Genomic DNA, 14,607 nt, shown 5'->3' on the forward strand with positions numbered 1-14,607 from the left:
CTCCTGGGTTCAGGCAATTCTCCTGCCTCAGCCTCCTGAGTAGCTGGGATTACAGGCATGCGCCACCATGCCCAGCTAATTTTTTGTAGTTTTAGTAGAGACGGGGTTTCACTGTGTTGACCAGGATGGTCTCGATCTCTTGACCTCGTGATCCACCCGCCTTGGCCTCCCAAAGTGCTGGGATTACAGGCGTAAGCCACCGCGCCCGGATCAAATTTATTTCTTTTACCTATATCTCAATTCTTTTCTCCTTATTGCTTCACAGTTGTGCCAGTAAAGTACAAAGAATATCAAAAAGGACATCCACTTCTCTCTTTGTAAAGGTGGAATTTTGATCCTTTATATTTTTTCACAGACTAAAAGAACATATTGCTGATAAGAAGAAATTACCCATATTAATTTTTCCTGAAGGTAAGAATGGACTGCCTTCCGAGCCATAGTTGATAACAATAAACTACCAAAAGTGTGAGGAATAGAATTGCCATAGAATTGGCCATCTTAGCCCAGATCTCTGCTCTAATAGGAATGAGATGGCATTCTCTGAGCTATTAATTCCTTACTTTCTTTTGAGATTTGATAGAAATCATGTTACCTTTTTAATTCAATAGTCATTTCTGGGTAATGAACTCAGAGCAGAATTGTCTATGGCTTTAAGATTTGCGTGTATTGAAATTGTCACCTGTTGAGAAGAAGTTGTACCCATAGGCCCACAGAGTGTTCGGTGGAAAAGTAAAAGCTTGTTAAACCTTCTTAGTTGGAACTATGAGATTACTACTTTTGCAATGGTTGGTTTGTGATATGGTAGTACAATGCCTGTAATTTTGGTATTTTAAATTACTTTATATCGAAATAATTCCTTTAAAAATTTATTTTAAAAATGACTGCCTTTAAAAATATTCACATTCCTACTCTCACGCCCTTGCAGGAACCTGCATCAACAATACTTCAGTCATGATGTTTAAAAAGGGGAGCTTTGAAATTGGAGGAACCATACATCCAGTTGCAATTAAGGTAAAACATACAATAATAATAATAATAATAAAGATATTGGATTGGTAACTTTATCTTGGTAGTATTTCAAACTTAAAATTTGCAAAAATGAGGAGCACTTGTAGGCTGTTTTCAGATGCACCCGTCCTATGCACTTTGCCTCCTCTGCTTTCTCGTGTGCTCTCTCTCTCTCTCTGTAGATAGGTGTGTACTGGGGCACTCTGTGCCAGGTATATTTGCTCATAGCGTTAAGTGAAACAGTTGCTGTCCCTGCTTTAATCAGCCTTCTACTTAAGTGTGGAGACAGATATTTAATAGTCACATAAATAACTATTGTTGCTCAGCTCTGTGGTTCTATTTAGAAAAACAGCTCTAGTCAGACGTATTAGTTAGCTAGCTTGGTTTACTTTTTTTTCTTGACAAATTCTATCAAGTGAAATAACTTCCTTTTTTCTTAGAGTCTGATAAAAATGTTTGGTCTACTGCCTTAAAAACATTAGGCATGGATGAGAAACCACCCTTAGTTAATAACTGGGATGTATTTTCTTTTCTTTTCTCTCAGTATAACCCTCAGTTTGGTGATGCATTTTGGAACAGTAGTAAGTACAACATGGTGAGCTACCTGCTTCGAATGATGACCAGCTGGGCCATCGTCTGTGACGTGTGGTACATGCCCCCCATGACCAGAGAGGTATTCTTTAGCTTATACTTTATCTAATCGGGTAAAGGCAAGGAGACCTTCATGTGAAAACCTAGGTGTCTCCCTTCTCCATGTCATGCTTTTCTGCTTTCTCAGCAACTGAGTCATCTTTTAAATAATGTATTTAGCTCACTTTAAATCAGACCATTTTATATTTACAGCCTCTTTTTCATAATGGTTTTACAATTGCTGTTGGTTTATTGAACCTATAGATATTATCTTGGGTAAGACTAATAAAGTGTGATAAGTATATGCACATGGGAAAAAATTAAACAATACAGCACTGCATTTTCTTGATAGAACAAATGATATTTGCTATGATTGACTAAGAATAGAAAGCATTTGAGCTGAAGCATGAATCTTATATTTTAAAACAAATATAAATGATTATGAGATGGTATTAAAAACTCAATACCCAAGATGTTCTTTTAACTTTTTTTTTTTTAACCAGGATGGAGAAGATGCAGTCCAGTTTGCTAACAGGGTTAAGTCTGCTATTGCTACACAAGGAGGCCTGACTGAACTTCCCTGGTAAGAGATCTTTCAGAAGTACTATCGCTGTTTTTTTGTTTGTTTTTTTGTTTTGAGACAATGCCTCACTCTCTTACCCAGGCTGGAGTGCAGTGGCACAATCATAGTTCACTGTGTCCTTGTCCGCCTGGGCTCAAGGGATCCTCCCACCTCAGCCTCCTGAGTAGCTGGGACTACAGGTGCTTGCCCCCATGCCCAGCTATTTAAAAACTTTTCTGTAGAGATGGAGTGTCCCTGCGTTGCACAGGCTGGTCTCAAACTCCTGGGCTTGAACTCCTGCCTCAGCCTCCCAAAGTGCTGGGATTACAGTTATGAGCCACTGTGCCTAGACTTTTTTTTTTTTTTTAATTTAAAAAAATCTCCGCTAATAATGCCATTTATCATTCTAGTTAGTTATAGGTTTAGCTGAAAGTAATAGTGGTTTATACATAACAATGGCTTAAGTAAGATAGAAGTTCATTTCTCACTTAAACATAACCTGTCATGGCTGGTAACAGCTCAGTCTGTATTGCTTTACTCTCCTCAATTTGTTTTTCTCTTATGGTCCAAGATGACTGCTTCAGCTCTACTCAGTGTGTACAGCAAATGGCTATGAGGAAGGAGTTTTAAAAAGGACACACCCATCTCTAAGAGCACAGGCTGAAAATTATATATTCTACTTTTACTTGTATCCATTGGCTAATACTCAAGTCATGTGATAACGCTTAACTGCAAAGGAAGCTGGGGAATGTAGTCTTTGTTCTGGATGGCCATCAGCCTATCTCACATTTGGGGTTATTTTTCTGAAGAAGAAAGGGAGAATGGATTTGGGAATGGGGTGGGTATTAGGAGGCAAGGGGCTACTTAAAGGCTCATTTATATTTAACCAGCTATAACTATATCATAAGAAAACTGAACAACTTGAAAGAAGTGTTTCAAAAACACTGCATGAAGAGTTTATTTGAGGCAATTGTGGCAATGTTTCTAGCAGCAGGATTCGGCCAACTGATTTAGGCTATCAGTCAGGAAACCAAGGAACCTCCTGAACCAGCACAGGATGGTTTAAGGTGTCAGCCTCTAGAAGAAGGGCTGGCTGGATATTATACAGTAAGCATTTACTTCACATCATTGATAGATTGTTGTAGGTTGTGACTTTAAGCACAATGTCTTTATATTAGGTTCTGGAATAAATAACATTGTTTTATTCAATGTTATTTCTTTATAATGTTGATGAGAAACAAATTAGGTTTTGTTATACATCATTTTGTTTAAAGTTGCAGTTTCTAAGAAGCTATCAACAATGTTCAGGGAGGACTTACTGTACTCCATTATGCAAGGGTGGCGAATATCACTAAAATATTTATCCATTCACATGGTGTGAATACAACTAGTTGCATCCAGGTAAACCAGTTTCTGATATCCATTATGCTAATTAACAAGCCACTAATTTCTACAGTGAAAACTCATTTCTAAAATTTGTTATGTGGCTGGGCACAGTGGCTCACGCCTGTAATCCCAGCACTTTAGGAGGTGGAGGTGGGCGGATCATGAGGTCAAGAGATCGAGACCATCTTGGCCAACATGGTGAAACCCTGTCTCTACTAAAAATACAAAAATTAGCAGGGTGTGGTGGTGCACGCCTGTAATCCCAGCTACTCAGGAGGCTGAGGCAGGAGAATAGCCTGAACCCAGGAGGCGGAGCTTGCAGTGAGCCAAGTTCCCACCACTGCACTCCAGCCTGGGCGACAGAGAGAAACTCTGTCTTAAAAAAAAAAAAAAAAGAGCCGGGCGCGGTGGCTCACGCCTGTAATCCCAGCACTTTGGGAGGCCGAGGCGGGTGGATCACGAGGTCAATAGATCGAGACCATCCTGGTCAACATGGTGAAACCCCGTCTCTACTAAAAATACAAAAAATCAGCTGGGCATGGTGGCGTGTGCCTGTAATCCCAGCTACTCAGGAGGCTGAGGCAGGAGAATTGCCTGAACCCAGGAGGCGGAGGTTGCGGTGAGCCGAGATCGCGCCATTGCACTCCAGCCTGGGTAACAAGAGCGAAACTCCGTCTCAAAAAAAAAAAAAAAAAAAAAATTGTTATGCAAGGGCTGGGCACAGTGGCTCACGCTTGTAAATCCCAGCACTTGGGAAGCTGAAGTGGGTGGATCACCTGAGTTTAAGAGTTCGAGACCAGCCTGGGCAACATGGTAAAGCCCCTTCTCTACAAAAAGAATACAAAAATTAGCTGGGTGCTGTAGCATGCACCTGTAGTCTCAGCTACTCCAGAGATTGAAGTATGAGAATCTTTGAAACCAGGAGGTTGAGGCTGCAGTGAGCCGAGATTATGCCACAGCACTGTAGCCTGAGTGACAGAGCAAGACCCTGTTTCAAAAGTTAAATAAATAAATAAAATAAAATTTGTTATGCTAATTAACAAAACTTGGGAAATCAATGAGCAATAAAGATAAAGATAGCTGAAGCCATTAGTGGCACCTGTGTAAGGCAGGCTTCTGATTAAATGCTGGCTGACTACTGTGGAGTGTGAATTCTTGACCAACAAGGTCTATGACTTGAATTCCATACACCCTGGAGTATGAAACTGACTAGCCTTAAGGTATAGGTTAAGACTAAACATTTGTATCATGCTATCTACATTGGAATATATTAAACAAAATGACAGACATCATAACATCATAAAACTATATAAAACTACCTTGGTCCACAAATGTCCTAGCAACCTACAGTTTTATGTACAATGGGTTCCTTTTCCTTATTCATTTTTTAAAAACTCTCTACTCACCCTTTATCTTACTGGACACCCAGCCCTCCTGCTCCTACTCTGAAGTCAGTGTCTGTAGTCTCAGACACAGAGCAAGGGAAAAAAGCTTTGAGAGACAAAAAACAACCTAGAGGAGTCAGCCAAGTACAGACTCTCCATCAGACTGCCTGAATAAAATGATTCTCAGAATTGCCACTTTCCTTTTATCAGGCCATAAGCAATTGCACAATAAAAATTACTTTTAATTACCTAGCCTCTTAAAAAAAAAGAAAGTGACCTCATTGCCCTTCTAGATATATTTGCCATGTACTTGTTGGATATGAATTAACATATCTAGATTGCTTTTTTAATAGATTGAGCGAAAATATAATTTTGTGATCTTAAACTGGCTCTTATCTATGGTTACTGCCTTCTTTAAGAACTAAGATCTACTGCCATTGCAAAGGGGAATTGGGTAAAACTTTGAAGTCTCTAGGGGTAGCAAGTCACAGTTTAGGTGCTTAGCACAGCATGAGGTTTACTGGGTGCTTGGGAACTGTACAAACTGTACAAAAATGTAAAAAAAGTATGAAAATGGTGTCAGATTGCTCAAGACTTAAATTTTTGCCTGTTTTGGGCTTGGATCTCGTGAAAGGAGAAAAACCTTTCTTATCTCTCCCTCCTTTCCTTAGTTCTCACCATTCAGAATTCAGGTAAGTGCTGTTAATAGAAGAAGCTCATTTGGATAAAAGAGACTTGTGTGGACAATTCTGTGGACCTAACAACAATTTATAATCTTGTTTCTTGAAAACCTCCCACAACTGACTCCCCTGGATTATCTGTGGATCGCAGTCTGTTTTTAAGTTGAGGACTGATTGCTGTGTCTCAGATTTGACTCTAGAAGCCAGAACATTGCAGTGGTCTCAGGCAGGTGTCTCTATGGAGGTCAAGTTCTGTCCTCATGTCATTGAGTTCACTGGCTAACCTATGATCATCCATCATCATCAGAAAGCATTTGGTAAACATGCATGCTTGACTGGGTTAAAATTAAACAGTCACAGTATAAAGTAAGCAAGTTCTCAGCTCATGCTCTCCTTGGAGTTAAAATCTAAAACATTAGATTAGGAGGGAGATAGTGACCTCTGATAGTCCAGTCTACTCCCAGCAACTCCAGTTTATTTCTTGGGGTGTAATCCAAAGAAGGAAAAGCATACAGAGTTCTTATACCCAGGCAGGCATGTGTTTTCTCTACTCTGGAGAGAGTTCAAAGACTTACAGGCTCTGACTGAAGGAATGCTGCTTACGTAGGCACTTACTTCTAGTTGAATGCAATTTATCGTTTTGTTGTTTGTTTTATTCTGAGTCTGTTTATGGAATATAAAAGATTATAGACACTGGAAATATGATGTTTTGAATGAAAATACAACTTGTTAAACATAGATAGGGTTATATTTGAACGTTTTTTAAAAAATGATTATCTTTAAGAAATTTACCCACACATATACCGTACCCTTACCATTTCTTCTGCATATATTTTCAGTTTTCCTGTGGTTTTCCAGTAAGACATAGGTAGATGAATACCAGTGTTTTGTTTTCCTGAGGGAACAAAATAGAGAAATAATCCAGTTTTAATAATCTTTGTTTCAATCCAAATATATATATATATATATATATTTTGAGATGGAGTTTCGCTGTTGTTGCCCAGGCTGTAGTACAATGGCGTGATCTTGGCTCACTGTAACTTCTGCCTCCCATGTTCAAGCAATTCTCCTGCCTCAGCCTCCCAAGTAGCTGGGATTACAAGCATGTGCCACCATGCCCGGCTAATTTTGTATTTTTAGTAGACATGAGGTTTCACCATATTGGCCAGGCTGGTCTTGAATGCCTGATCTCAGGTAATTCACCCACCTTGGCCTCTCAAAGTGCTGGGATTACAGATGTGAGCCACTGCACCTGGCCAATCCAAATATTTAATATAGCATCCCTTAACTTCTAAAGAGAAACTGAGTTGGAGATATTGTTACTTATTGTAACCAAACATCAGAGAGATTGTTCCTTTAATGTACATTTAGCAAGAGGTAGGGCAGAGACTGAAACCTGGGTCTTCCTGTTTCCAAATCCAGTGTTCTTTCTCTTATTTCATCCCAGCTGCCTCAGTGTCATGGCATCATGCTGCATGTGACTATTAAGTTAACTCTTTTAAATCACCGCTGTAAAGTATCTTTTATGTATTTGTCTTTCTGTTCGCAGGGATGGAGGGCTAAAGAGAGCAAAGGTGAAGGACACCTTCAAGGAAGAGCAGCAGAAAAATTACAGCAAGATGATTGCGGGCAATGGATCTCTCAACTGAGTGACGGATGACAGCCTGTAGATATACTTGGCTTTCTAGAACTAGCCCTTAGAAATGGAATGGCTTTATTTTTTTTGTTTTGTTTTATTGTTTTGTTTTTATTATTGTTAATCTTTTCTACAGAATGATTGTCTCTACCTCTTTATGCCAGAGGCAGAACCTACAGGTGCCCTTTTTGGCTTTTGTTATTGTTATAACATTAGCCCAATGGATTGTAAGGTAGTTTACTGAGTTAAAACAGATTCTGCTTTTATAAAATGATGGCATCACTGTTGACTGAATGAAATATTTGTACAGGAAAAAGTGTGTGTAAGGTGTGTTTGGAACTCATCGATAGGGTAATTCTCAAAAAATGCCCAAACTTTCTTTCTATACTTAACCTTGCCACTTTCTTCAGTCACTTAACTGGTGAGATTACACATCAGTGCAAGATGACCATTATGGTTATGGTCTACTTACTGTAAGGCTGAAAGAAAAATGGAGGATTATATTTAGGAAAAGGGATAACTAACTCTGTGGCCATCTGCTCCGAAAGTCAAAAGGAAATGTAAATTAGTGTTATTAGTGTGTTGGAAGAGAATACTATTCAGAAAGCTTTGCCAAAGTGAGTCAAAGTTAATGTGTGTGTGCATTTATATGTAGGCAGCTCGTAGACACATTTTTAGCCAGCAACTGACAACAAAGCGCTTACTTTTCCTTGTTTGAATGCTGTAGATGGATACCTAGTTCCCTCCCATCTACTGATTTGTTTGTTTCTGTAACCAAACACATTTTCAGATAGAAGGAGCCTTAAAAAAAAAAAAATCACATTGAGTATCTTAAGCATGGATGAATGAGAGTGTGTGGAGCTGCCCCTCACCCTCCACCCCTTTGTGGTTTATTCTCGAATTTTCCCAGTCTCTTTAAACAGAAAAAATTACTGATACTATAATTACCTTCCAGAAACTGAGCCTTAATTTTTTTTTTAGAGGGGGAAATAAGTTTTTCCCAACTCACACAGCATAAGCAATGTTTGACAGCAATATGATGCCGTTGTATACTCCTGAGAGTATTATATCTGTTCTGGTAACCATGTACAGAACGTGAAACTGTCTTCTCATGACTATAAATAAATTCTATATTTCTAAAGGCATGTTGCGTTATTTCCCCCTTCCTCTCCCCTTTTCTCGTTTTGAGTAAGTTAAATTCATTCTTATTACAAACAAGGGTTGTTTGATTTTCATTCCAGTGGCATAGTTAGATTTTATTGGACTGGAACAAATGGGAAACAAGAACATGAGCCATGGCCTCCCCCGCCTCCCCCTGCTTAAATCTTGTTTTTTTAGCTGAGTTATTTGGACTCTGGCCCTGTGAACTCCACCTTGAGCAAAGTCACAGACTACAGTTATTTTGCAGGTGAATTCAAGCAATTATATCTAACTATCTAGGTAGGCTTGGCATAGCACTATCAGTGTATACTCTTCTTATCTAGCTTGCTAGTTGGATTTTATCCCAAAAGGAAACTTGCAAACAGGTTACTCTCCTGGTCATATACCACTCTGTTCTCACTCTCCTCACTTTCCCTTTGTTGTTTGTTTAAATTTTGCCCCACAAACTCCTGTAGGAGTGATCTTGACTGAAAATTAGCAAATCCAAATATGTATGTTGGGTGACTTTTTGTCTTATTTATATTTTCTCAGAAAAAGGAGTGCCTTTATTTAAAAAAAATTTATGTTAATTGTGGCTTGAATTAATGAATCTATTTCATTAGCCCAGTTCTCAGCAAAGTGTATCTTTCCAAGAGCACTGTAAAAATCCCAGTGCCTGGGCCTTGCTCTGACTTTGGTCTTCCAGCAGTGTGCAGGCCCGCTCTGCCTCCTGGCCTCAGCCTTTCTCTTTCATCATTGTTCACTTCACTTTCATCCACCTTCTGCCCTTGTCCCCAAACCTAAAAAAAACCAAAAAACAAAAACACAATGCTATCATGTATTTGCTAGATAACCTAATAGTGTCTCAGTCAGAGCTTTTGTCTCGTAGGTCTGATTCACACAACTGGTTTCCAGGTTGCTTAAGGAACTGCCATGTTGTTGAAACCATGTTTTTGGGAAGCTGATATTGCTCAGACTTAGCATATGCTCCTTAGAACTCCTTTTACATTTGCTTTCCCTAATATTATTCCATACTCACTTCAGAGATATTGTGTCCAGAGTTTAGTATTCCTGAGTCTTCCGTAATTATAAGGCAATATGAAGGGAAGGTGGGATTTGGTAGAAAAATCTCATCAGATAAGTAAGACCTTTCATCTAACCCTTGCATACGTTCATGAATTGAGCTTTGAGGTTGCCCTATTTTTATTTCAATTATTTGTTATGTGGTCATATTTATAGGCAGCAGGTTCTAGGAATGCCAAGGGTTTCTAAAATATCATGCCACATTCTGAGATTGGATGAGCAGCCATGTGTGAAACAGTAAATATACTCAGAGCGCGGGGGAAATAGTTTCGGATGCCACTCTGGGGCAAAGAACAGTCTCAGGGGAAGTTTCCTTGCGTCAACAGACTTTCCAAGGTATAGTCACCTTTGTCTTGGTGATTAGCATGATCTCAGTGCATATGTTGCAGTTTGCGCATTCTGTTGATATTTTAACTTACATAATAAGGATTGTTGATTTCTTGTGATTACAAATAATGTATTGTAGTCATGAGGACTGCCTCTTGGCAAAGCTGCTCTCAGGCCTTTTTTTTTTCCTTAAATGTGGCATCACTGATCTAAACTGCTTCATGATAGAAAAGGGTAGGTTATGATGGGAGGATAGTCCGGGGGTAGAGGTGGAGTGGAGGGAAGTGGGGAAGAGTGTTGTGGGGAGGGGGATGGAGGGCAAGGCTGGGATCTGGGATTGATACTGCTAGGGGCCCTAATAAGTATCTTCACAAAAGCTGTGTGTTTGCTTTTGTTTTTTTAACACCTGTTTCTAGTGGATTGATACGACATATGATTTAAAAAAAAATGGTTAAGATAATGGGATAGAGAATCATAAAACATTTTCTTTACTTTTTTCTTTCTTTTTTTTTTTTTTTGAGATAAAGTCTCACTCTGTTGTCCAGGCTGGAGTGCAATGGCACAATCTCAGCTCACCACAACCTCCGCCTCCTAGGTTCAAGCAATTCTCCTGCCTCAGCCTCCTGAGTAGCTGGGATTACAGGCACGCGCCACCATGCCCAGCTAATGTTTTGTATTTTTAGTAGAGACGGGGTTTCACCATGTTGACCAGGATGGTCTCGATCTGTTGACCTCGTGATCCACCCGCCTCGGCCTCCCAAAGTGCTGGGATTACAGGCTTGAGCCACCGCGCCCGGCCAGAGTTGTATTTTTAGTAGACACGGGGTTTCACCATGTTGACCAGGATGGTCTCGATCTGTTGACCTCGTGATCCACCCGCCTCGGCCTCCCAAAGTGCTGGGATTACAGGCTTGAGCCACCGCGCCCGGCCAGAGGCAAATATTTGTTATTATTACTACTGCTGTAAGCAAGAATTGGTTATTGGTTCATAATGTCTTCTACTGGCCATATGTCTTCATTAGCTCAGTTCATGTTCATACCCTTTTTATAGGTAATAGATTGTAACTTCTCAATCCTATGTCTTTTCCTTCAGAATTAGCCCTGCTCCTAAATAAAATAATTTCAGTCATCCACAACACTGTCTTGCAGACATATTTTTCAAAATTGGTCTGTCTAGGGAAAGGGCTTTCCCTTGATTTTGTTGATTTTTTTCCTCTTGTGTAGTGGCTGTGCCCAAAATGTAAGGAAAATCAAGAAATTGTAAAATGAGGCTATTCATATTAAATGTAAAACATAAAGTAATATTTAAATTAATTTGTGGCTTGTAAAAACTTTGGAAGCTTATATAATGAACTAGTGGCACATAATTTCTGAATTTTAATTAGACTCTTTTTGTTGGTATTTGAAACATCGGCCTTAGCATACCTATTTTTAAATTATTATTAATCAATATATAATTGTATATGTTTATGAGGTAGTGTGGTGTTTTGATACATGAGTACAATGTGTAGTGAGCAAATCAAGATAATTAGCAAATCCATCACTTTAAACATTTACCATTTCTTTATATTGGAAACATTCAAAATATTGTCTTTCAGCTATTGAAAATATACAATAGGCCAGGCATGGTGGCTCACATCTGTAATACTAGTACTTTGGGAGGCTGAGGTGGGCTGATCACCAGAGATCAGGAGTTCTAGAGCAGCCTGGCCAACATGATGAAACCCCATCTCTACTAAAAATACATAAATTAGCTGGACATGGTGGTGTGTACCTGCAATCCTAGCTACTCGGGAAGCTGAGGCAGGAGAATCACTTGAACCCAGGAGGTGGTGGAGGTTGCGGTGTGCAGAGATCACGCCACTGCACTTCAGCCTGGGCAACAGAGTGAGACTCCATCTCAAAAAAAATATACACACACACACACACACACACACACACACACACACACACAATAAATTGTTAACTATAGTGCCTCTACAACGCTATATAGAACACTAGAATTTATTTCACTTATCTGGCTGTAATTTTGTAACTTGGAACAAATCTCTTCCTATACTCCCCTCCCTCCAATCCTTCTCAGCCTCTAGTAATCACTATTCTACTCTCTACTTCTATGAGATCAACTTTTTTAGCGTCCACATATGAGTAAGAACATGTGGTATTTATCTTTCTGTGCTTGGCTAATTTCACTAACCATTAATGTCCTCCAGCCTCAGCCACGTTGCTGTGAATGACAGGATTTCATTCTTATGTATTTATTTATTTTTGTTGTAGATTTCATTCTTTTTATGGCAGAATAGTATTCCATTGTGTATATACACCACATTTTCTTTATCCATTCATCTGTTGATAGACACAGATTGATTCCCTATCTTGGCTACTGTAAACAGTGCTGTAATAAACATGGCAATGCAGATATCTCTTTCACATTTTGATTTTTTTTCCTATGGATAAATACTCAGTACTGGGATTGGGGCATCATATGGTAGTTCTGTTTTTAGTTTTTGAGGAACATCCATGCTGTTTCCTATAAAAGCTGTACTAATTTAGGTCTTTACCAACAGTGTGTAAGAGTCCCCCTTTCTCTGCACCTTTGCCAGCAGTTGTTACCTTTTGTCTTTTTGATAGTAGCCATTCTAACTGAGGTGAGATGCTGTCTCATTGTGGATTTGATTTGCATTTCCTTGCTGATTAATTATCTTGAGCATTTTTTTTTGTAAACTTGACCATTTGCATATCTTCTTTTGAGACATGTCTATTCAGATCATTTGCCCATTTAAAAATCAGATTATTATTCTTTTACTATTGAGTTTTTTTAGTTCCTTGTATGTTCTGGATATTAATCTCTTGTCAAGGTTGGGTGCAGTGGCTCATACCTGTAATCCCAGCATTTTCAGAGGTGGAGGTGAGAGAATAGCTTGAGGCTAGGAATTTGAGATCAGCCTAGGCAACACAGTGAGACCCTGTCTCTACAAAAAAAAAACAAACATTTTTTTTAATCAGCTGGGCATGGTGGTGCATGTCTGTAGTTCTAGCTACTTGCTAGAAGCATAAGGATCACTCGAGCTTAGAAGTTTGAGGCTGCAGTGAGCTATGATCACTCCAGTCTAGCCTGGGTGACAGAGTGAGACCCTGTTCAAAAAAAAAGAAAAAATTCCTAGCTTTGCACAGTGGCAGTATTGTAGCCAATGAGGTTTATCCAAGGTGCAATTATCGTTAATTAAAACTTTTCACAATAATTTGCTGTTATGACTTGCAATATAGTTAGCAATGGCCATCTTTGACCGTCTCTACAGAGACTGATAAACAAAACAAACAAACAAAAAATTCCCGTCAGATGACGGAAATTTTTTTCCCATGCTGAAAAAATCTTTTCCCATGCTGCAGGTTGTCTCTTTAATCCATTTATTCTTTTCTGTGCTGTGCAAAAGCATTTTGGTTATATATGATTCCATTTGTTTATTTTTTCTGTGCTTTTAAAATCTAATTCAGAAATTTTTTGCTCAGACCAATGTACTGAAGCATATCCCCTGTTTTCTTCTATTAGTTTAATAGTTTTGGGTGTTTAAAGAAGACCAATGTCCTCAAGCATTCCCCTTGTTTTCTTCTAGTAGTTTCATTGTTTTCAGTTTTTCATTTAAGTCTTTAATCTGTGTTGAGTTGACTTTTGTACTAGGGAACTAGTCTCATTTTTCTGCACATGGATATCTGGTTTTTCTAGTACCATTTATTGAAGTTACTATCCCTTTCTCATTGAATGTTTTTGGCACCTTTGTAAAAAAATTAGTTGGCTTTAAGTACATGGATTTATTTCTGCATTGTCTGTTCTGTTCCATTGGTCTATTTTTATTTTTTTATGCCAATATCATGTTGTTTTGGTTAATACAATTTGGTAGCATATTTTGAAGTCAGGTAGTGTGATGCCTATAGATTTGTTCTTTTTGCTCAAAAATCATATGGTTTTTGTTTTTCATTTTGTTGATCCACCACGTTTATGGATTTGCATATATTGAGCCATCTTTGCATTTCTGAGATTAAATCCAACTTGATCATGCTGTATTATTTTTTATGTGCCATTGAATTTGGTTTGCTAGTATTTTGTTGAGGATTTTTGCATCTTTGTTCATCAGAGATTTTGGCCTATAATTTTCTATTTTTTGTTGTGACTTTGGTTTTATTTTCAGAGCAATGCTGGCCTCATACAATGAGCTTGGAAGAATTCTCTCCCTTTCAATTTTTTTGGAATAGTTTGAGAAGCACTGATATTAGTTCTTCTTTAATAATTTTGTAGAATTCAGCAGTGAAGTCATTTGGGCTTGGACTTTTTCTTTATTGGGATATTGGGAAATGTTTTAATACTTGTTCAATCTGATTGCTTGTAATTATTCTGTTCAGGTTTTTCATTTCTTCTTGGTTTAGTCTTGGCAGATGGTATGTGTCCAAATGTGTCCAGAAATTTATCCATTTCTTTTAGGTTTTCCAATATGTTAGCATAGAGTTGTTCATAATAGTCTCTAATGATCCTTTGTATTTCTGTGCTATCAGTTGTAATGTCTTTTTATTCACTTCTGATTTTATTTATTTGGGTCTTTTTCTCTTTTTTCTTAGTCTAGCTGTTCACTTTCAAATTTTGTTTATTGTTTTGAAAAAGCAACTATTTGTTTCATCTATTTTTGTACATTTTTTGGTCTCATTTCATTTATATTTGCTCTGATACTATTATTTATTTTCTTTTTTTTTTTTTTTTTTTTTTTGAGGCAGGGTCTT

General features: G+C 38.4%; 1 protein-coding gene, 1 long non-coding RNA gene and 1 other non-coding gene across 3 annotated transcripts in view; 2 read left to right on the plus strand and 1 right to left on the minus strand.

The window, feature by feature from the left end:
• GPAT3 (glycerol-3-phosphate acyltransferase 3) overlaps positions 1-8,428 on the plus strand; it is a 67,318-nt gene extending 58,890 nt beyond the window's left edge. The window contains exons 8-12 of the mRNA XM_017530247.2: positions 356-411; positions 926-1,011; positions 1,553-1,684; positions 2,145-2,221; positions 7,201-8,428. Coding sequence (XP_017385736.1) covers positions 356-411; positions 926-1,011; positions 1,553-1,684; positions 2,145-2,221; positions 7,201-7,300 — 451 coding nt within the window. The 3' untranslated portion in view covers positions 7,301-8,428. The remainder of the gene's footprint in view (positions 1-355; positions 412-925; positions 1,012-1,552; positions 1,685-2,144; positions 2,222-7,200) is intronic.
• The window catches only part of LOC108305570, a 20,529-nt gene continuing 12,382 nt past the window's right edge, over positions 6,461-14,607 (minus strand). The window contains exon 3 of the long non-coding RNA XR_001825790.2: positions 6,461-6,546. This is a non-coding gene — a long non-coding RNA (uncharacterized LOC108305570). The remainder of the gene's footprint in view (positions 6,547-14,607) is intronic.
• LOC119471568 lies at positions 13,000-13,139 on the plus strand. The gene has a single exon (XR_005200636.1). It is a non-coding gene; the product is annotated as a U4 spliceosomal RNA (small nuclear RNA).

The sequence above is a fragment of the Cebus imitator genome, unplaced genomic scaffold, assembly GCF_001604975.1.
Source record: "Cebus imitator isolate Cc_AM_T3 unplaced genomic scaffold, Cebus_imitator-1.0 Scaffold64, whole genome shotgun sequence".
Classification (NCBI taxonomy): Eukaryota; Metazoa; Chordata; class Mammalia; order Primates; family Cebidae; genus Cebus; species Cebus imitator.